Source organism: Tinamus guttatus, unplaced genomic scaffold (genome assembly GCF_059628265.1).
Source record: "Tinamus guttatus ecotype Peru unplaced genomic scaffold, ASM5962826v1 Tinamus_guttatus_pri_ptg000649l, whole genome shotgun sequence".
Classification (NCBI taxonomy): Eukaryota; Metazoa; Chordata; class Aves; order Tinamiformes; family Tinamidae; genus Tinamus; species Tinamus guttatus.
This window is the reverse complement of record NW_028289183.1, coordinates 569,168-591,680: the sequence shown is the minus strand read 5'-3', so window position 1 is coordinate 591,680 and position 22,513 is coordinate 569,168. Positions and strand designations below refer to the sequence as shown.

Below are 22,513 nucleotides of genomic sequence, written 5' to 3'. Positions count from 1 at the left end.
TGAGAAACAAAATCCACCTTTTTCTTATTTCATTGGTAATGTCATGTTTGTAATTTTTCATTGCAGTCTTGTGGGAATATTTACAAAGGCCTTTCCCAGACGGGAGCCTGGGGCTGTTTCGATGAATTTAACAGAATCTCAGTCGAGGTGCTTTCTGTGGTGGCTGTACAGGTAAGTGAGGAAACACTCATAAATAAATACAAACAAGGCAGAGCCATGCTCTTCTCACCGGAGCGAGGGTGGCTGTGGAAGGGGCATGTTCCTGGTTTGACAGTTTAGTGTGCAGCCAGGTGAGGGATTATATCCCCAGATTAATTGCATGGATATCATGGCACTGACACAACATGGCAGTCGTGCTGTAAATATTGTTGTCTTTTCTCTTTTTCCCCTCAGTTAGAGTGCTTGTGTTGGGACAGTTCTTTATAGCACCTTTTCCCAGGTCCCTATGCACCATGGCCCATGACTTTCTTAATACTTGCATGTCATCAAGGCTATTCTTTCTTCCTTCTTTCTGCTTGTATGTGATTGTAGATTTAATTTCAGTGTTTGTCATGAGAGTTCTGTGAAACAGCTATAAAGGGGACATTACTAGCTGAGTGTGTTTTTTTCTATAAGGGTTCAACCTTATAGAACCCCACATTTGCAGAGCAATGCTCAGAAAAGTCTGTAACCACCAGGTGACACTCATTAACCTCCAGCAAAACTGCAGCCATTATTTATGTGTTTACCTAGTATACACTGATAGCATGGAATTAAACATAGCATAGAGCTATTTGAGCTGTGCTCTTCAAATGCATAGGCATTTTCCCTATGGGATGAATTCTAGTCTCCTGCTTAATCTAACTGCTCAGTGCATTTTACTGATGAGTTTTATATACAGCACATCAGTAATCCTGGGAGAGGAACTAGAAAGGAGACTGTCCTCCCTGTCATGCCAGAGAGTCCTGCTTACTTGTGCTTATGTGCATTCTGTCACTTGGACTCCTCCTTTCCTTTTTCCAGATGGCCTATGAGTAAATACGGAATTATTTTATTCAGGGGGAAGGATTTCCCTAGGAGAGGCTCTTGGCAGTCTTCTCATGGATGCCTAGTGCTCAGTCAAGGAGCACTCTGTTAGGGTAACTGCTGCAGATATGAATCTCCTCTGGCAGGGCCTGAGATACAGGCAAGTGTTATAATTTCTTGGCAGCAGGATGAAAGCAGTCCTGCTGCCTCTCCTAGTCCTGGCTTAGAGAGCTGTGCCTGGATGTTCCCCAGTTTCTAAACTGCATTGACCACCTCTGAAAATTCCAAGCGTGCCCTCATGCAAAGTAGAGATGGAATCCCATCGATCCCAGCTACTTCTGGAGTTTGGGCATAGAATGGATACTCAACGGCATTGTCCAGACTGAATCTGCTGAATTTTGAGCCTTAGGGAACTTTAGTGTAGAAAACTGAGATGCCTGAGAAACTGAAATTCTGGGCTCAAGCATCAGCTGAGTGCAGGGTTTTAGAATCCCAATGTCTGATTTTAGGTACCCATTTTGGGATCAGGAATCTAGGAAGTAAGATTTAAACCCAGGAAGTTACTATATTCTTGTAGATCTAGGACTAAAAGTTGCTATTCTAAACCTCTCCACGGACTCTATGCTGTTCTCATCTGCCTTCACTCATAACTGGTACCTTATGTGACGTCCCAAAGAAGCCCCAGGCTGGTACATGAGTTTATACATCGTTCCCTCTCAATTTCTGTTCTGTCAGATTCCAGTTTAAAATTGTCATTGAAAAAAGTCTTTGAGGATCTTAAAATAAAAGGGAAAGCTGAACAAAAGAAGCCCAGATATGACTCAACTGTTAATGATTCTCTTGCTCCTGGCTGGAGTGCTGCATCTGAATAAAGCAGCACGGCTGTCATTCCTTCATCGTGTCTCCTGGCTGCTATTAGGAGTGTAACCATGGCAATGTTTAATTGGCCGTCTTAGTCATGCACCTAATGTCGATATGCTTTCTTACAGAAGGAATTTGATTAATTGCTTACCTTTGAGATAACAAACAGTGGTAAGGTTAGAGTGGTGAAAATAGAGACAGTTCTCACTAAAGTGCTGTCTGTGAAAGGATGATTTAGCTCTAATAAACTTCCCCTCTTCAAAAGGTGAGAAATGAGAACGAAGTTGCAATTACAAAAATGTAAAAGACAACACAACGTTAATGAGTAAACATGGCAGGGGAGCATCTCACAGCTTCTGCCTTGTGTTTCAGTTTTAAACAAAACATCTAATATTCCAAAATCTTAAGAAAAAGTATTAAGTGATTAGTTTGCAACTGAGTTGGGAGCAAGTTTACTGTGAAATACTGCTTCTTTTCAGGTTCTTGTTTTTATTTAAGGAACAGAACATGCACAGAAGGGTTTTGGGATGCTGTAAAGAGCAACAGAGAATCTGTGTGCAGGGAGGTGTGAAGAAAATAAGAAGCCACTTTGTGTTGGACTCTCGGGACTGCATCTGGCTGCTGATTCTGTTCTGGATGCATGGACAGTCCTGCATCTTATCTGTGTGTCTGGCCCTGTGCTAGCTGAGGAAGCTGGCAGAGGTGATGCATTTTGTACTTTGTCCAGTTCCTCAGGCTCTTCTCTCTGCTTTGTCAGAGTTTGGTAATGAAAGGTGGATATTGTTGCACAGATTGATCCCAAACAGCATATAAAGCTTTACAAAGTCACTAAAAGAGTGATAAACCATGTTCATCATGGGGCCAAATATAAGGCAGGCAGCGAGGTGGTCTAATATGTTTTTTGTTTGTTTTTCATAATTGAACATTTGTGCTAAAATACTGACTTGATTCCTAGGTGAAGAGTGTGCAGGATGCTATACGGGAAAAAAAGAAATCCTTCAATTTTCTTGGAGAAGACATTAACTTAGTGCCCTCAGTAGGTATTTTCATCACCATGAACCCTGGTTATGCAGGTCGAACTGAGCTACCTGAGAATTTAAAAGCTCTTTTCAGGTAAGTCTAGATCAGGTTTTTTTGTCCTATGTAAGAGTAGCAGCAGTCACCTTTTGGGATATAAAGGCTTGACTTTATTTCCTTGGGCAATTCACTTTCATTAGTGATTCTCAGATAATTTCTGCATTGCAGAAGAAGTCTGAGTTTGGGAACTTATAGATAGGTCAAATTGTAGTGATGAAGTCAGTTTATGGACCTGGCTCGTAAGTAGTAATGGAAGATAAAGCTGCAAATCCACTGTCTTGTCATGTCTGCAAACGAATTCTTGATTGGGAATAAGCGAAGGCTGTTGCTGCCTTTTGGCTGATTGCTAGGTAGTTACATACTTTAACAGAACAGTTACAGTGAATAAATCCAGTGAAATCTAGGTAGTGAGCTCTCGTGTCTTTTGGGCTGGATGAAAGCAGTGTAGGCTGCTTCTTGTTTGTGTGACTGAATTCAAAGCCAAGCTAGACCTTATTAATAAAGAATGGCAGCTTATTATGCCTGACCCCTGTTTGTAAGGCCTGGAGATGAAAAATACTTGTTCTGCAACCTATTCTCTGCTATGTTTTTAGGCCATGTGCGATGGTTGTGCCAGATTTTGAGCTGATCTGTGAAATTATGCTGGTGGCTGAGGGTTTCATTGAGGCCCGTGCTCTAGCAAGGAAGTTCATTACTCTCTACCAGCTCTGTAAAGAACTCCTGTCCAAACAGGTGAGTCTCCTTTCACGGCTGATCACCCAACAACCAGTAGCACAATTTTATATCACTTCTGTAGCTAGAACTTCACAGCTTTTTTTTAATGAATGTATTTAGTCTGTCAGCTAGGAGAAGGTTTGTGATTGTCAGAGCAGTGAAATTTTCAGACTGCTTTCTTGGAGGATCTGCAAGGGTCCAAAGTGCATTATCAGCTACATGAATGTGAGAGATTTTTTCCATGCATTCAAATGACACCACATTTAGGGGAATATTCAAAGATCCTTGGTAGTTTGTACAGACCCAGAGCACTAGGGATCTGTCTGACATGGCTTTAGCTGTTTATTGTTTTACATGGCCCATATTACTTAGGTTTCAAGACTGTAAGACCTAACCTGAGCTCACATGGTGGTGGGAAGAGTTCTTGGTGGGAAGAGCTGAGTTATTTGACTCCTTAATACTGTCCTTGACAGGAATTTCACCTACTGGTGATAGGAAACCAGGTGACTCAAGCTGGAGGAGGTCTCTGGCTGTGATGTAATTAATAGATTTGGATGTATTTCCAGTGCTGACTTGCCTGGCAAATTGGAGTTGCTGGTTCTTCCCCCTGTGGGCCACCTAACCATGACATTCCTCCTTTTTTCCTGTGCAGGATCACTATGACTGGGGCTTACGTGCTATCAAGTCAGTGCTAGTTGTTGCTGGTTCCCTCAAACGAGGGGACCCAGAGCGACCCGAAGACCAGGTTCTGATGCGCTCTCTTCGCGACTTCAACATCCCCAAGATTGTGACCGATGATATGCCAGTGTTTATGGGCCTGATTGGGGATCTTTTCCCTGCACTGGATGTGCCTCGGAAGCGGGACCTGAATTTTGAGTCATTTGTGAAGCAGGCTGTGTTGGACCTCCGGCTGCAGGCTGAAGACAACTTTGTGCTCAAAGTAAGACTAAGCAATCTATTGTCCCTGCTATGCCACCATCAAATCATTTGTGTTTTCTCAACCGTTGCTGTTCCTACAAAGAGGGCTCTGTGCAGTAGCCCCCTTGCAGGCTGCTGTTGGTGGAAGTCCGAGCACATGGAGCTGTTTAGTAGATCTGAACTTCAGTGTGGTATTTTTGTCCGAAATTTGGGTGTGTTTTTTCTCAGGTGGTGCAGCTGGAGGAGCTGCTGACAGTCCGACACTCGGTCTTTGTGGTGGGTAATGCAGGCACAGGCAAATCTCAGGTGCTGAAATCCCTGAACAAGACCTACCAGATAATGAAGCGCCGTCCTGTGTGGGCAGACCTCAACCCCAAGGCAGTCACTAATGATGAGCTTTTTGGCATTATTAATCCTGCAACAAGGGAATGGAAAGATGGTAAGTGTATTTTCACCCCCTGAACCTATAGATGAAGAAGGATCTTTTAGTGAACTTCAGTGGATGACTTTGGATGCAGGTCTGAAAGCTCAGACATTTGCCTGTTGCTCGTAGCCATGTGGGATTTTACTGTTAAAAGGGAACATAGGAAGTTTTAGCTGTTTGATCTTCAAGTAAGAAATATAGCATAAACCTTCTCTGACTTATTTACCCTAAGAAAAAAATATCATGTCTATTAATGCTGAGATACACCAGTTTCTAAGTGGGGCAGGCAGCTCCTCAGAGGGAGCTGGACCAGTGATGGCATGGAGGTGGGTACTGGATTCTGCTTTGTGGTGTACATAGGCTAGCCCTAAAGCAGGGCTTTCCCTGACTCGGAACTGCAAATACTGCTGCCCAGTCTTTCTGCAGTATACCACAATTTCCGAATTCGTTACTCCTGAGGAAAATGTGTGTCTAAAATCTGCTGAGAGATCACAAGAAGCTATAGTGAAAATGTTTGATTGTCTCTATTATGGAAAGGCACATTTGATTATGTTTGTGGCTGGTTTGGGAGGTGTGAGGGAGGTATGGGGAGATATCACCATAAATCATTCCCAGGCAGAATTTCTCCAGGAGATGAACCGCCCACCTGCCTCCCCTGTCTCCAGCTATGGACCCGTCCTGACCACTCACTCTGTTCCTCTATCAGGGTTAATTTCATTTTAATTGTAGTCAGGGGATACTAAGTCAAAAGTGACAGAGGGAAAAAGTGATGGATTATAGCTTGAGCTCCTCTGGACTGATTGCAGGAATTTCTGCAGACCAAGGACCTCTGGTATTACTTAGCAGCAAGAGCATTTTAAAGGTGGCTGTCCAGTGCTTTCCTATCCTATGACACTTCACATGAGTTTAGGGTCCTCTGCCCTGAAGTTTTCAGGCAAATATTTTCTGCATTAACCATTCCTGAAAATTGTGTTTATTTTTGTCAAATACTAGCAAGGAGACTTTCCCTGTGGCCCAATAAAACATGATGCATTCCCTCACATATTAGCCTTGCATACTGGCTTTTCTTCCTGTTTTCATGCTATCACTGCTACTTTCATTACTAGGAGTTGAAGAGGTTATGTGAGTTAAAGCAAAAAAGCTCCAAGAGCTCCAAGAGAACCTTAAAAGTGTTCTTCATAGAACCAAACTCCTCTTTAATTCCCCAAACCAGCTTTGTGATGTAGACACTGAAGCTTAGAAGAGAAGCTCTTTTCTCTCCCCTGCTGCCATGGTGCATGTGAAGGGAGCACTGGTGACCTGAGACAGTAACTGTTTCTGGAGTAGTTTGAGACTGCTGTCAAGCCATGTGTCCAACATGTGAGAAACTGCATTGAAGCAATGAGGGAAGTGTTGTTATTTTTTGACTTGACCTCCAGATCTGGTACCTACTGCATTTGCCCTGCACAAACTTTGTCTTCAGTCATATAATGCCACTAGCCGTACCTAGCACGGGTCACACAAAAATAGCTTGTAGGGGGAGGTGCAAAAGTGCTTCTCAAAATTCAACACAGGAGCCTGATATCTTTTCATGAAAAGAAAAGTCTCTCTAGGTATTTTCACATGTAGAGGACAGTGATAATTTTGTGGAGTTTTCATTTGCTCTGCAGTATTGCTGCTCTATTCCCAGCCTCCTTGCTCTTCTTAACATTCATTATTTACTCCCCTCGAGACTCTGTATCCTCTCAGTCTCCTTGATTTTACTGACATTTTGTTCTGTCATTCAATGTCATTCTGTGCTTGTTCTCCCCTCAATCTCACTGAAGTCATGACCCAGAGTTTAATGCATCTTGATTTCCCTGAAATACTTTGAGCCACAAAAACAGTTATAAGAAATTCCAAGACATATTCAGATTGGTTTCTTTGTGGTGTGTAATTCGTGCCCTCTTTTGCCTCTGAGTATCTACTCTTCACTTTTCTTATCACTCATGGATCTCAGGGGAAGGAAACTTGTGTGTAGGTCTGCAGTCATTCTCAGTCGTGCTAACTGATAATGCAGTTTTTCTTCACAGGAGACTAGGCTCTTATCATTGGTATGGTAACATTTATTACATAAAACATGTATAGGTGCAGAGTTCTGAATGCTTAAGAGGAAAGCACTGAGTAGGATAATTTTTAATAAGTTGTTAGAGAAGGGTGGCAGAGCAGGAGGCAAATTCAGTGTTCATCAAGTTATTCCTGTTGTTGTTTTAGGACTGTTTTCGTCAATCATGCGAGAGCTGGCCAACATAACACATGATGGTCCCAAGTGGATGGTACTAGATGGAGATATTGATCCGATGTGGATTGAGTCTCTTAATACTGTGATGGATGATAATAAGGTAATGCATAAAGTTAAAGAAGCAGATATTCCTTGATTGCATGGCTAGATTCAATCTCGGAGGAATACAGCTGCTGAAATAATACTTCTTGGAATAATACAATCGTGGTGGTGTTTTGTTGAGAGATAGTGAGATGTACGCACCTATACACATATATGCATATTCATATATGTGTGTGTGCGTGCATGTAAAAAATAATAAAAATGATGAGTGAATTAAATTGTCCAAAGGAATTTTTACAGGAATTTCCCTTTACTGGAGATCTGGAATCATGAATAATCACAGATATCCTGGTCGTAATTTCAGGCCCTTTAAAATGGAGACTGTAGTCATATTTGCACCTTTTCCCTTACCTAAGGAGAGACTATTCACTTGGGGTCATGAAAGACATTGGAGTCTTCTGTGTTAGAAATGAGCTGCTTTGCTTTGAGACACTGCGCTGACACCACCAAAGGTTTCCAGTACCAAGGACTAAGCACACCTCATCCTCCTTCCCGAGGAAGGTGTGAATCCTGGGTTACCTGCCGCTCCGTGTGTGTCACATGCAGGTGCTGACTCTGGCAAGCAATGAGAGGATCCCTCTGAACCCAACGATGCGGCTGCTCTTTGAGATCAGCCACCTGCGCACGGCCACTCCAGCCACCGTGTCCAGAGCAGGTGGGTTTTGGCATGAGAAGTTAATGCTCTCCCTACAGGAAAGCTGTGTCCCAAGCTGCACTGTGGGATTTTGCATAGATCAAGCAGGGTTTAGTGCCATTAACTACTGTCTCTCGTTGGCCAATTCGATCCCTGTTGGAAGTTTCCCAGTTGGGGTCGCAGCTGTCTTTTGTGGGAAGGGTAAGTTCTTGAAGCACATGGACAAACTCAGGATCTTGATGCCAAATCCAAATGTGGAACAGTCACATGGGAGCTCTAATTAGGTTTTTTGGCTGCTGATGGGTGACAATCGCTTCAGCAGGGCCAAGAGTGCTTCTGCTGTCAAGTGCCCTGTACCAGCTTGACAGGAGAGGGACAGTCCATATCCCAAATGGTTCTTAATCTTCTGGAGAAGTGCATGAAGTATGGAGAAGGGAGTGAAGGTGTCTCCTGGTTTCACACATGGAGAAATGAGTCCCATGCAATAATGTGAGTCAAGCAAGACCATGTTATTAATTTGGGCCAACATGAGGAAAAGCTTCCCGACTGAAGTCTCTTTGCTGTTTCACTCTTCCCCCTTTCCATTTTAGTGCAGGAGAGCTGTAGAGTGAATTGTCTTTATAGACATCTACTAATCCTTCCTTGCGACGGCATCTCTGTAAATCCGTGTGCCTGGCTGTGTGGGTGCAGGGATACAGGGAGCTGAAGTACCACAAACATACCGCTAGCCAAGGACAGAGCTTTCAGCCCCTCTCTGTTGCCAGCTCTCATCTCTGCATTTAGTGGGGGGAACTCCTAGCTGTGGTTATATGGGCCAAGTCTTTCTCTGCATATGAACATCACTTAACACTTAGAGAGTCTTATTGGATCCATGCCCTAGAGCGTCCGAGCTATGGCATGCAGCTTCTTTAGCTGGGACATAGCTCAGATCCCACATGGACCTTGATAGAGATGCCCCAGGGACTAGAGACAGGATAGAAAGCTGTGTAATGCCAAGGTTTGGGAACATCTTCTGAACTGGGATAGAGAAAAAGGGAAGGTAGTATAGTACCCAGGTGTGTTTGAGGATTAATTGAGTGAAAGGAGATGAGCATTTCTACTGGAGAAAAGGGAATTCTCTCTGCTGTGTCCTTAACTTATATGTTCCCCTGTGTCTAAAGGGATCTTGTACATCAACCCAGCGGACCTAGGCTGGAATCCCCCAGTGAGCAGCTGGATTGACAGGCGAGAGATCCAGTCAGAAAGAGCTAACTTGACTATTTTGTTTGACAAGTATCTGCCACGTTGTCTGGATACACTTAGAACAAGGTAATGCATAAGAAGGTGAATATAACTGTTGGCGAGGGCAGAGGGGACACCCACAGCCTTGCAGACTGCCCTGTGCTTCACTTGGGCTGAGCTGCACATAGGTGGGTGCTTTCTTCCCTGCCCATAGAGCCCTGAGCATCATTGGCTTAACTACATAGAGATGTGTATATGGGAAGTAGCAGAGTGGATGCTAATGCTGCTTCCCACCATTTTCTGGCCAAATCTGGTTTCATTTGGTTTACGTTTGATTGTTCTTCTACTCCCTATGTCAGTTCTGCATTTCTTAGAGAGGCAATCCTGTAGATCCTAAAGAGGAACAATTTTGCTCTCCTAACATGTCTGGCTTTACCTGAGTCCATTCCACAAGTCATTTTTCAGTGGAACAGATTTCAAACCATTACTTAAAGAATATTTTCAACACACAATGCAAAAAATGGGGAGAACAGATTCTCTTTTTCCCTTCCCACTTCTTTCTCCTACCTGCACCTGGTTATCACAAGAAAATTGGTGTTTTTGAGAGAGGTTAGGATTGCTTTCCTGGCAATGGCTTCACTAACAACTTTTCCTGGTACATTTGAACAGAACGAAATAAATCTCTCTGAATACCCAGCCTGGGTGAGTTTCATGGCTGGACACCTGTCATATGAATAAAAATAACTTTTTTGGGAAGATTTTTGCAAGAGCTCTGATGTAGAGCATTTGGGGTCTTTTTCAGCCTAGCAGCAGTAAACAGGGCTGTGGGTTTGTGTTAGCTTCCAAATGCTGCCTACACAGAAGTGCTTTGGAATGGTTCGTGCTCATCATCCTGGGAGATAGTTCTCTTAATCATGAAATGACAAGGACTGGCCACAGTAGAGTCCCCACAGACTTGAATAGGAGGAAAGCTTCTCCCATCCTCTGAGTGCTTCCCACACTAGAACCTCAGTTAAACGAACAATGAGTACAAAAAAGAACAACAACCCAAAATGAAGTGTGGGGGCTGTCAACCACGACCGTGACATGCCAGAATGGGATGATTTAGTGAAAACAGAAGATTTTGGAAGTAGGAGGTAGGCAGCTTAATGGAGAAGCTGCTTTCTAGGGGGACCAGGATGATTATAGCCATTGGCAACACAGTCCATCAGACATTTCCTACTCTGTTTGCTGAACAGTGTGTCAGGCTGTGAAATCCATGGGTTTAGCGGCAGGCAGTCCTGAGCTGGGTATTTTTGGTTGTTAGCTTAATTCAGAAATTGTAGAACCAACCTTTCAAATAGCTATAATTACTTTATGGAGGACTTCAGTGCTGCTACAATATTAGTTTGGAATTCTGTAAGTGTGGCTTAAATGAATGTAAAATGGCAAGATGAAAGGGTTTATTTTATTACTCCTATTTGACTGCTTTTGAACTTGTCGTGTTCACAGGAAATCATTCCCTTTAGCAAGTTTTCCATTGACTTCTTTCTAGAGGATCAAAGTTTTAAAATGTTTGAAACTTCTGATTACTATTATTACTTGTATATGTGCTGGTGCCAGCAGGTCTTGGGGAAAGAATGAGTGTTTTCTTTCTTTTTCTTTCTTTCTTTTTGTACCAATGGATAAGATGCACACTGCAGAATAACAAAATATTAATATTCTGAAAAAGGATTTCAAAGCAAGTCTTCCTGGACTGTAAGCAATTGCTTTGCTGGATTCAGTTGTATTTCACATACTGTCCATTTCCATCCTCTAGATTTAAGAAGATTATTCCCATCCCAGAGCAGAGTATGATTCAGATGTTGTGCTACCTCCTTGAATGTCTCCTGACGGAGGAGAACACACCCCCTGACTGTCCCAAAGAGCTATATGAACTTTACTTCGTGTTTGCTGCCATTTGGGCCTTTGGTGGATCAATGTTTCAAGACCAGGTAAGCAGGAAACTATAACTTCAGCATCTTCTATGCAGACCATTTTTTTTCCCTTTTTCTTGAATGAATATAGCACTTAATCAGTAATGCTTATTTCCTGGGGCTCCTATATAGGTGATAATAAACCTTAATTAAACCTACAAACCTTGATGCTATAGTCCCTTTTCCTTTTATGAAAGAAAGATGTAATACCAGATGGAGAGAAACAGGAGTAAAGTGATAAAGGCAGAGGGATATTTGCTTATGGGCACCCATTTCATTGGGAGAAACATGTAGGTTAATTTTGAGAGGCCTGTGGATATGCATAATGTGACCAAATTAATTAATGTGACTGATTAGTCAGATGAATATATCATTGGAACAGAGTTTCAGCCTGTGCAGGTATAAGTTATATTGTATAACACAAACCAGGCAATGCTTTGTCAGCCCCGGATTTTGTTTAAGACAGGCAAATGTCAGGTATCAGCTCTCCTGATTTTCTAATAAAAGTATTTAAGAAACAGAAGTGACAAGCTGAGTAGAATGAGTTTTGGGGATTGCTTGCTCCTATGTAAGTGGAAGTAAGTAGTGATCCTGTTCTTCAAAATCCTTGCTGTTTTCTGGGACCATGGTGTTGAGCCATCAGGGCTATTAGAGATGCTCACAAGCTTCAGGGCCTTTGGGTACTGAAGTCTTCTAGAAGTCTGGCCAGAAGCATCTGAGATGGACCCTCTGGCTTCTGAATGTCTGAAAACTTTATCACATGAGACGTGGAAGGGTCCTTCTTTAGACTGTGTGTGTTTGAGAGTCAGGTCAAAGCTTTTCTGACCTCTTGTCCTTCCGTGTTATGCAGAAACGAAGCTGCATGGCCACTTAGCCAGCTGGTGGGGAGGTTGGGCTGTTTTAGGCACTCAGCTTGTAAAACCCTGTTGGAAGTCAGCTGGTGGGCATTCTCTGGCATGAGTTGCTGGGCTCTTGATGAACTGCTGACCACACCAAAGAGTACATCGCTGGAGGGCAGAATTAGAGGCTAAAATACCCTTGGACCATGAAGACTAATGGCACTGTGTATCACTAGTGGTGTCCCTGACATTAAAAATATACTAATGTCTGAGAGAGAGAGGAAGACTAGGCACTATTCTCCATGCTGCTTCCCACAAAACATCTATCCTGTGGATTAATTGCAGCTGTCAGCCTCTGAAATCTATCAGCTTGCATTAGACCAGGTGGGTGTGATCCCTTGCACAGTGATATTATTGTAAGACTGAGTTCTCTCAAGGTCAGCATTGGATTTTGTTTGCTTTCAGATCCCTCTTCAAGTCTCAGTGTTCAAAAGGTGCAAGAAGAGCAGGGTTTCCCAGATGAGCTGGAACTCAGGCACTTTGTTAGAAGCTTTACCATGGGTATAACAGGAATCTCCAAAGGCTTCTCCAGACTTGTCATGGAAAATACCAGGCTTGTGCTGCTGCCTCTGGCCTCCCTTGTGCTGCCCTCATGCCCAGGCCTTGTTCTCTCTATTTCCCTGAGGACTTAAATGCAGGCAAGGGGGAACAGGCATGTCCTTTCACTCCAGCTCCTTGTTCTGCCCCATTCCTTGGCCGCATGGCTTACCTTGGCACAACATGGCTGTCTCTTGAATTCCAAGTAATTGTAAAAGCTGCTGCTGTTTTATGACTTCCCACTGCTAACAGTAATAACAGACAAGAAGATCATGCCTTGCGTCAGAGCCCTGCCATGAAGCTGGCCATCCATGGCTGTGTTCCACAATTATGTTCCTGTGCTTGTAGGCAGATATTCCGTTCTGTGGAGCCAATGCTTTCTCCAAACTGATCACTAGGCAAGCTGGAGAATTCTCCAGAGGGTTTTAAAAGCATGTGTTGCTGTTGGAGCCCTCAACTTTGAGTGCTATATTGTCAGCAAGTGGCACAGTGAGCGATGTGACTACCTGGTAAAGCCCATGGCTGGAACTAGTGGAAAACTCACCGTAATGGGTACCACGAGCCCCAGAAACCTGCCTGAGGCAGAATTCCACTTTTGCTTCTCCCTGTAAAGTCTGAGTGCTTTCCTCTTGGAGCTGCCGGCGCTTTGGGTTTGAAAGCTCTGTTTGGGTAAATGTCTTAGGGCGGCAGAGAGAGTGTTTGGAGGAGTCTGGGTTTCTGCTGGGGGTTCAAAGATTGACATCTGCTCTTTAATGGGCTTATGACAAGCCCTGTGTTACTTGCAATATATGTGAGGTCACTGTCTGACACCACGGCTCCTTCCCCAACTTGGGCAGGGATGATGCTGTTCTCAAGTGTCTTCTGAGTGCACTCAGGGTCTCTTCATTTTCTTTTCATTTGCCTCTCCACTCACTGGAAATGTCTGCAGGGCTGTTCACATTTTCTTCATGCCAAGCAGTAGATGCTTTGGGATGTGATGAAAAACTGTCAGTACGGCTCAGGCAAGACTTGGTACTCACATGGAGCTGTCGCGGCCTCGTCATCATGGAAAGACCTTTGAGAGACCAGCGCCTCTTGGTCCTTATGAAGGGTTTAATCCTCCATTTCCTACGTGCCAGCTGGGAAGTAACCAGCCCTTGTGTTATCAATGCGGGATGGTTTGAAAAAAAGAAAGACTTGGCAAAGCACTGCTTTTCCTTGCTTCAGGAGTAAAAAACTGCCTTCTAATTACAAGATGTTGAAGCTCCTCAAGCAAGTCAGCTGGTGTGTGGTTGCAGGACAGATGGACATTGTTCATGCCCATAACTTTCCTCTGCATCTGAGACAGTCCTTGGTCTCGCTTTATGGCCCTCTGCAACTAGTAGACTTTTCTGCCTGGCTCGTAGGGGAATGGTGGGCCATAAACCATCGCATTCTTGCTGGGGCTCTGTGCAAGTTGAGGGAGGCATGTGTGGGCACAGTGTCCCTCTGGAAGGTTTTACTTTGAGGCTGGACTGTGCATTGCTGCTTTTGATGCTCTGTAAATGTCAGAGCTGAGAATAGGAGGATACAGCGGTCCGAGCGAGAGCGACTGAAAGCCTGATGAAAAATGATCCAATATAAAATCTGTTTATTGCTCTCCATTGAAGGTGCCCTTTGTGCTGACCTTTTGCTGCTGAAATGTCAGGATAAACAGTCTGGAAGGTTTCCTGCTATTCTGCGCTTGTTGGTGGGTAGTGTGGCCCCTGTATAAAAACAGATGACAGATTTGCCATTTCAAGGCTCTGAAATTAGCAGAAATCCATATGGGGTTTTTATTAAGGCAGCAGTTTGAGTTCAGCACAGTTCTGGCAGTGTCGCTGGGGTGGAGGGGCTCCACTTCACCGCTCTGCTAGGGAATGCAAGCAGCACATGCCAGAGCAGCTGCAGGCAGTTTGGCTGGGCAGGGGTAAGGACACCCCTGTGAGAAAGTTCTACCAGTGATGCACATCCCTTTGCACTGAAGGCTACTCTGCTGCCAGTGCTGAGAAGTTATAACAACAGGAGATTAGAGAATTACAGTTATTCTAACGCTCTGAATAGCACGAGACAACAAAATCATGGATACAAATAATGTGTTTCGAAAATCTTTGGATCTGCTGATGGATGATGGCTCCGGAGATTTTATAGTTCTCTCAGTTCATCTCAGCTTAAATTCATCGTTTCCTCGTGTAGGTTTAGTGGTGGTGTGAAATGCATTGGTGGTCCCAGATGGGCTTCTGGGCAGGAAAAGCATAGCAAATGGCTATGAGGAGATTGGCAGATGCTCCAGGAAAAATCCATGATGTTAAAGCTGGCTCTAATTTACACCCTTCTTAAAAACATTTTCCCCTTTCTTCCCCTGTACTCTCTTCCCCAGGGCAGAGTGGTGCTGTAATTCCTATCATTTGGGTAGGAAGTCAGTTAAACTGAGTGACTTGCCCAGTGTCATGTTGGACATGGGTAGCAGAGAAGAGAACTAAACATATTCGCAAGTCCCGATCGAGCGTCTAATAGCAAAATTGTCGCTTCAGATGTCCTGAAATCTGTGTACATAGAAGGACATAATGGGGAAAGACGGGAAAGTAGGTGCTTCCAGGGCAGTAGGGCAGCACAAAAACCCAGTAGGACCAAGGGGGCATGGTCCCTTTCTAGTGCTTTGATACACTGATGTCTGCAGTCCTCATCTCTCAACAGAATAATGTTGTGGTTTGAAAAGAAAGGCCAGAAGACAACAAGTAAGTATTAATAGAATGCTGTGATTTATGAGGAAAGGCTTTAATATGCATGCTTTGACTAACCATGACCAAGGATGTAGATGGATGTTGTGTCCTTGTCTGTTGGAAGAAGTAGGCACCAAGAATCAATCAAGTGGTCTGTTTAGTCATAGGCACGTATTTCTCTTTTTCAAATTGATCCATCTATCTCATCTCAGATGCACCAAGAATGATCAGCACAAAGGATGAATTATTTAGGTGAATAAATAGGAGTGATGAGATGGAATGAAGAAAATGAAAAATTAGGCTTAATAATAGGAAAAAGGATACGATCCATTATGCTGTGGAATACGTTTTAAGGACCAGTCCCACTCTGGTGGCCTGGGTTAGATAACAATTTCCATCACTAATGGATTTCTCTGGATTAACATATTTCCTTTGCCTTTTGTCTTGCAGCTTGTAGACTACAGAGTGGAATTCAGTAAGTGGTGGGTAGCAGAATTCAAGACTATCAAATTTCCCTCTCAGGGAACAGTCTTTGACTTTTACATTGATCCAGAAACGAAGAAGTTTGAGCCTTGGTCCAAACTTATTCCTCAGTTTGAATTTGATCCAGAAATGCCATTGCAGGTATGTGAACCTTTTTGTTAGGGAAGAATATGTGCATGGGTGTTTCAGGGAAGTCTCATGAAGGGTTGGACATTTCTTAACAAGGATGGCATTCTTCATGAGATGCAACTAAATTCTTTTTTGTGCACGGTGACAACATGTCTCCAATTAGTGTTTGAAATGTGACAGATGTACACCAGAGACAGACTCAAAGCTACTGCGATTACCGAGCAAGCGGTGTATTAATGGAAGAGTGCATCCAGAGTGCATTCAGAGGGGTGAAGTTTAGCTGTGGAGCAGGAATGAGACGTGAGACAACGTAATGACAAAGCCTGTGAGATACCACATCATCGTTCTGTGTCTGGCCGAAACTGGAGATGTTTTTGCCAACTGCGCTTTTCTTTCCATTTATAAAGGTGTGATGCGAGAAGATGATTTGAAAAAAAAAATGCTACAAATGTTGCGAAATGTATGTTTGCAAGGAGATCCAGATGCTGCTCCCAGAATTCAGTTGTCAAACTTTCATTTCTGCAGACAACTTGATGGAAACTGGCAGCAGCATTGGTCTCTCCTCTTTGCGGTTAGTAAACTGGGGTCTCTTCGCTCATTTTTGGGTTTCCCAGTTTATCTTCTCCCCAGATTGTGTTATGGGAGTTTGGTAGTGACAGGGGTCACTTACCTGCTCATTATCCCTTTCTCAGGCTTGCCTGGTGCCCACCACCGAGACAGTCCGTGTGCGGTACTTCATGGACAAGCTCCTGGAGCGCCGGCGGCCGGTGATGCTAGTGGGGAACGCAGGCACAGGGAAGTCTGTGCTGGTGGGAGACAAGCTCTCCTCTCTGGACACGGATGCCTATGTGGTGAAGAATGTTCCTTTTAACTATTACACCACCTCTGCCATGCTGCAAGGTAAGGCAGGAGCTCAGTGCTTTTGCCCAGTGGATTCCCAGGGTATCTGGTGAGGTTCAGAGGAGCTTGGAGGAAGACCCAGGGGCAGGATGCTCTCTGTGACTGCTGCATTGATGCCTGTAGACTCTCAGGTTACTCTGCAAGTTGGCAGAGTATTCCGGAGTACGGAAGGGTGGGATCACACTATAGCCCAGGCACATGGGAAAAGTCCCAGGTCCCCAAAATACCACATGCCTCTGAGGGGAAAAAAATAAATCCCCCGACTCTAGCAACACTGGACTGTAGATTTTGAGCTATATTCTGTGTTTCAACAGGAGGGTATGAATTCTTAACACTGATAGTCTAGTTCTGAATTGTGTGGAATCATATGGTTAAATGTGCTATTTTGGACAATATATAGGTGTGTATTTAATACGCTTGAATTTAAGCCTGTGCTGAATAGGATGAGTTTCTTGGCTAGGATCCAAACTGTCCTTGGGGTGCGCTGATAAGAATTGCATCCCAGTTAGAACTGGAGATGGTGCTAAATGACATGCAAAGGCCCCCATCCAAGGTTAGCCGCTTCCTCGTGCTGCCCTTGGTGTCCTGCTGCAGTGTGACGTGTCCCATGGAGCAGGGGCTGCGTGTTCCACCTCTGGGGACAGCGCTCCCGGGGGCACTAGGCTGGCGGAACCTGGAGCCCCAGGGAAGTGCAGGCCCTGGGACAGTCTGCGAGAGTAGCAGTAACAAGGATTTGGGCAAACCAGTGAGAAACGAAGTTTGGGAGCAAAACTTCTAATATTTAGGTTGGTTTTACTGAGTAGTTTCTTGAGGTAAGAATAGAAAGAAAGGAATTCTTGAAAAGAGACTCATTTTCAATTGGATTTTTCACTTGGAATTGAGCTAGAGAGCTCAAATATATTTTTTTACCTGTGTTCTCTAAGTAGGGGTGGAGCAGCCTCTTTTCCTTTTTATCAAATTGAATGGCAGTAATGGGTCAGCATGAAAAAAAATGCTTCCTTTATACCATCTGTCTAAAACCTCATTTGATGTGACCCAAACAGCCTGAAATCCTTCTGGTCCCTTGGTCCTAAATGAGAGCACTGTCCCTGGGGCATCAGCATGACTGAGGATTTAGCCTTCCCAGCCTGTGTTCCTGTTGACCAAGGATTTTAAATTGGGGACAAACCTGTGTTTTCTGCAAATCTGGCTGGTCAGGGACCCTGCCACAGGGCTGCTGGCTTGCATGAGTCAGAGTGTGTATTGAGCAATGAGGAGAAAGCGACTCCATTTATTTGTGTTTATTCACCACCAGTAGGAAAATGGGGCTAATTGGGAGGCTGTTGAGGTCAAAATAGACACAGGTGACCTATTTCTGCTAAATAAGAGTAGGAAAGGGTGATGGGACTTCCCCTGCCTGCTCTGCTTTCCTGTTCATCATGCTTCCAGACTGCTTCACAGCATCCCTGTGGCTAAGCATTTGCCACATCTTATTTCTCCCTGATTTTCCCCTGCGCATCCGCCTGAGCAGCAGCGATGGAAGGAGAACACATCTCTGTGCCTTCAGGCTGGGCAGGAGGAGCATTAGAGCCCCCCACTGCCAGGAGGTGCCAGGCAGGACCGTGCCTAAAGCAGCCTAAAGCGATGGCCCAACTCCTCAAGTTACTGTTAGTAGCATGAGGAGACTTCTGCAGCCCCAGGCTTGATGACAGAGCCATGCTGGAGCTTTCTGAGCTGCTTTGGGGCAGGTTTGCAAGGTTTTGGTGGTCCTTCTGCTGGCAAAGCTCTCCTAAGAGCTCCCACCCTTCGTGATGGGTGTCCATCAGAATAGGCACCTGCATGGTGTGAATGCAAATTATTGCGGTTCCTTCAAGCAAAGCACAGCAGCTTTGGGCCAATCTGCAGTTCTGAATTGGGGACAGCTCCCCGTTCCCATCCTGGATGCTCTTTTTAGCTTCTCATCCTGAGTGGGGTGTCAGTGAAATGCCCTTGCAGTAGGACACGGGCCCAACTGCTGCCCAGCCTGGCTCGCTGCGGAGAGGAACCTGCGCTCCCATTTATCTCGCTGCGGATGCTGTGGGCACGTGCCAGCGTGGAGATTTATAGAGACAGGTCTGGCAGCGTTTCCGTATTTACCCTGACGGTGAGCTATGGTCCACAATGGGGCTTTTTTACTCTGTGGATACGAGCAAGGCATCCTGCGTGCGAAGCACCGTGCGTGGATGGAGACGTGCTGCTGGGAGGAGTGATTTATACTGCTCGGCAGCGCTCCCCGCTGCTCATTTTTTAGAGTTAATTTGTCCCTTTTTTGTGTACTTTGTCAGCTGAGTGTTTTTTTCCTTCCTTTTTTTTTTCTCCCCCCAGCAGGCTCTTCTTTAAATTTGTAAAACACAGATACAAAGCAGTGATTACTTTTTTTTTTTTTTTTTTTTTCCTAAAAAGAGAAGTAGAAGCGAAAGCCGGTAATTCCTCAGACAAAGATGTCTGCTGGTATGCAGATTTATAAGGGATAAGGTGAGAGCCTTTTAGAGACAGCGTGTGTGGTTTAACTCCTTGAGGGCCCTATGGCTTACAAAATTGCCACGTGCATCGGGGTCGAATGGAGCCGGACATCCTCACTGCCCAGCGTGGGGCCGGTTGGTTGGGTTTTCTCGGGTGTGTTTTGACTATCACTCTCCATAGCTCTAGTTGTGCCCCTCAGGTTTTTTGCTCTCTCTTCTCCCATCACCCTTGACTCCCAAGTGGCTGCTTTTTGGGCTCTGTATCCCCTTTGACACCCGCTTCTCCTTGCTCCTTCCCATGATGCAGCCCCATCTCCCTCATGCTTCTTCCTTCCCGCAGCTCTGGTGATTCAGCACCTTTCCCCACTAGCTTTGCCTTGAGAAAACTGCAAATTTGCAAAATTCCTCTGTCAGCAGCCGCGAGGCAAGAAGAATTACGGCGACTAAGTTTAATTTCCTGGGACTGTTTCTTTTGGGCACTAATTTGAGTATGTCAGGATTTCAGAGGCAGATACATGTACCCTTTATTTATTATTATTTTTTTGAGATACTGGTTCAAATTAAAATGCAACTTTCACAAGCGTGTCACTCGATCCCCAGTAATTGCATTTCAGTATGATGAATCTCCTGCATACTTGTTTAACCTCAAAAATGGCTGATTTTATATGTTAATTAAGGACTAATTAAATTTAAATTAAATGCTTATTTGAAACACTTAATTTAACTTGCTACCAGAAATCTCAAATATTGTGGTCTTATTGAAGGGAGAGAGATCCTCCACTGAGGAGATTCATCATTTTTTTAGCACAGTATGTTCCTTTGTGCAGCAAACGATCTGTGACAAGAAATAAGCTGAATTTTGAGAAGTGGGAAAGAAAAGCTGTCTAAAGGGTGCTGAAGCAATGGAAAAGAGAAGGCATTTTTAAAGATATAAATATATAATTAGTGGTCTGAAGAAAAACAGAATATAAATTTTATAAATCTCCCTTAATTGCTTTAACACATTGTAATGCATGGATTAAATGTACACTCTAACAAGCAGATTTTTATAAAAATTCACAGTCCCATTTATGTTTGTAAGTATTCCCTAATTAGAAAGAATTGCTATTTACCATGCAGCTTATATGATACGTAATAGGTCTGACCAAAAACTGTGTAAATGAAACAAATCCTGCCTACAGCTTTCCAAAAGCAGCGAGCCCCTGAGACCAAAGATGTTCTCAAAGTAAGCACAGGGCAGAAAATCCTTCGCAAGGTCTAGGCAGAGGATAACTTTTCCTGTTTGTTTTTCCACTTACTGAGTTAGTAAAGGTTGTTTGGGCTGGAATCAAAAGAATTGCTAACCTATAAAACGTTTTGTGCAGTTATGTGGAGTGATTATATTAAATATCAACCTAGAGCTTTAAGTATTCCCAATGTTTTAGAAGCCTCATGGCCTCACTCTTCTGCTAGAACAAATGAAGACCTTCCAAAACTTTGAGGAAAAAAAAGAAACTTTTCTGCCATCTTGGATCATTATAGGGAACGACTTGTAGGTGTCTGGTGCATTCATATCAAAACATATATGAAAAAATACGTGTATTTTCTTTTCCTGGAAATGTACAGGAATTTGCTGCCAAAACATCTATGTCTTTTGTTTAGGGGAGGAAAAAAAAAAATCCATCTGTTCTATGGATCAGAATAACCTTAGCAAACAGGATTTTGCTTCCTCTTCTGTGGCTGCTGGCAAAGCCAGTATCCTGGTACCCGCACGGGAACCTCTTCTGCCATAACATGAATTTGAGGGTTTTGGTGGCTCTTTTACACCAACAGTGTGGTTTGTACCGCTTCTGTTCCTGAAGCAGTTCAGCTCTGGGTCTCTGCTTCCTTACAGCTGTGCTTGAGAAGCCTCTGGATAAAAAGGCTGGTAGAAACTATGGCCCTCCTGGTACCAAGAAGCTCATCTACTTCATTGATGATATGAATATGCCAGAAGTGGATGCCTATGGGACTGTGCAGCCCCACACCCTGCTCAGGCAGCACCTGGACTATGGCCACTGGTAGGAGATCATTCGTGCTTTATCATCCAACACCTTTTTTATTCTTACCCCATTTTAAGATGGGGTTCAAGATGAAGTCGGAGCGATGTCCCTCCTACCTTGCCTGTATTTGCTGCTTGCGTCCTCACTTACTACCTTTTTGAGAGGCGTTTGCTGCGTTCTTGGCTTGGCTGGGGACTGTGGCCTCAATTTTTATCCCGCAAGGTGAGCGTGATGCTGTACGTGCAATGCTGAGACCAGGGCAAGGTGATGGATTTGGCCTCTGCAGGGAAAATCATCCCTGCTGGGTTCCTGCTGTGCTCATGTTGTTTTCAGTCAGGCACTGAAAACAAGCATTTTCTAGGCACAGGGAATTTGAAGAAAAAACAGTGATAGGAAACAGGAAGGAGATGGGCACTTTTTATGTTGCAGCAAGCAGCACTGTGAGAGGCAGAAATATTCCCAGGTCTTCTCTGCCATGAGTGAGGTGGTGGAAGTCTTTGCAACTTCCAGCTTCCTCTGCCAGGCAAGGACCTAAGCTGAGCAGAAAGAATGTTTGGGCTGGTGTGGAGAAACGTGAGGAAATGTGCCCGTTTTGGCCTATGGATGTGCAGGAAGAGGATCAGAAAGGGCAAGCGGGAATTGGGCAGAAGGGGAAGGACAATTCTGCTGCTTTTACAGATGGAGTTTTCTATGTATGTGAATGGTACAACCTTAACTAATCATAAGATTTGATCCATAGAAATGCTAGGACTGGCTGTTGAATCCAAAAGGCTTCCACGTGTGTAAATGCACAGGCAAGCCTGGACGACGCCTTGGTTGAGAGGCAGAATTTGATCCCAGATTTCTGTGCAGTGCTGAAGATGGCATGAGGATGGACATCAGGACGATGTCCTGAGCACGCAGGGAGAAATGCAGCAGCTGTTGCTCGTTTGTGCTTGCTGTGATGCTGCTCTTGTTTCGCTCAAAGGTACGACAGGACCAAGTTGTCACTGAAGGAGATCATGAATGTGCAGTACGTGTCGTGCATGAACCCCACTGCAGGGAGCTTCACCATCAATCCACGTTTGCAGGTAAAGCTCTGCACAATCACAGGCACTGCTGATGTTATCTGCAGGCAGGTTAGGTTATATCTGTGACCCTGCAGTTCAGATGCCAGGCCAGAAGAACAAAACT

The 22,513-nt window shown here is 44.3% G+C and overlaps 1 protein-coding gene across 1 annotated transcript in view; it reads left to right on the top strand.

Annotated features, from left to right (window-relative positions):
• Positions 1 to 22,513, top strand: part of DNAH9 (dynein axonemal heavy chain 9) — a 165,968-nt gene that overhangs the window by 36,299 nt on the left and 107,156 nt on the right. The window contains exons 28-40 of the mRNA XM_088535859.1: positions 67 to 171; positions 2,822 to 2,979; positions 3,537 to 3,675; positions 4,310 to 4,597; positions 4,804 to 5,014; positions 7,232 to 7,359; positions 7,908 to 8,016; positions 9,156 to 9,303; positions 11,015 to 11,189; positions 15,778 to 15,951; positions 16,632 to 16,839; positions 21,193 to 21,358; positions 22,308 to 22,410. Coding sequence (XP_088391985.1) covers positions 67 to 171; positions 2,822 to 2,979; positions 3,537 to 3,675; positions 4,310 to 4,597; positions 4,804 to 5,014; positions 7,232 to 7,359; positions 7,908 to 8,016; positions 9,156 to 9,303; positions 11,015 to 11,189; positions 15,778 to 15,951; positions 16,632 to 16,839; positions 21,193 to 21,358; positions 22,308 to 22,410 — 2,112 coding nt within the window. The remainder of the gene's footprint in view (positions 1 to 66; positions 172 to 2,821; positions 2,980 to 3,536; positions 3,676 to 4,309; positions 4,598 to 4,803; positions 5,015 to 7,231; positions 7,360 to 7,907; positions 8,017 to 9,155; positions 9,304 to 11,014; positions 11,190 to 15,777; positions 15,952 to 16,631; positions 16,840 to 21,192; positions 21,359 to 22,307; positions 22,411 to 22,513) is intronic.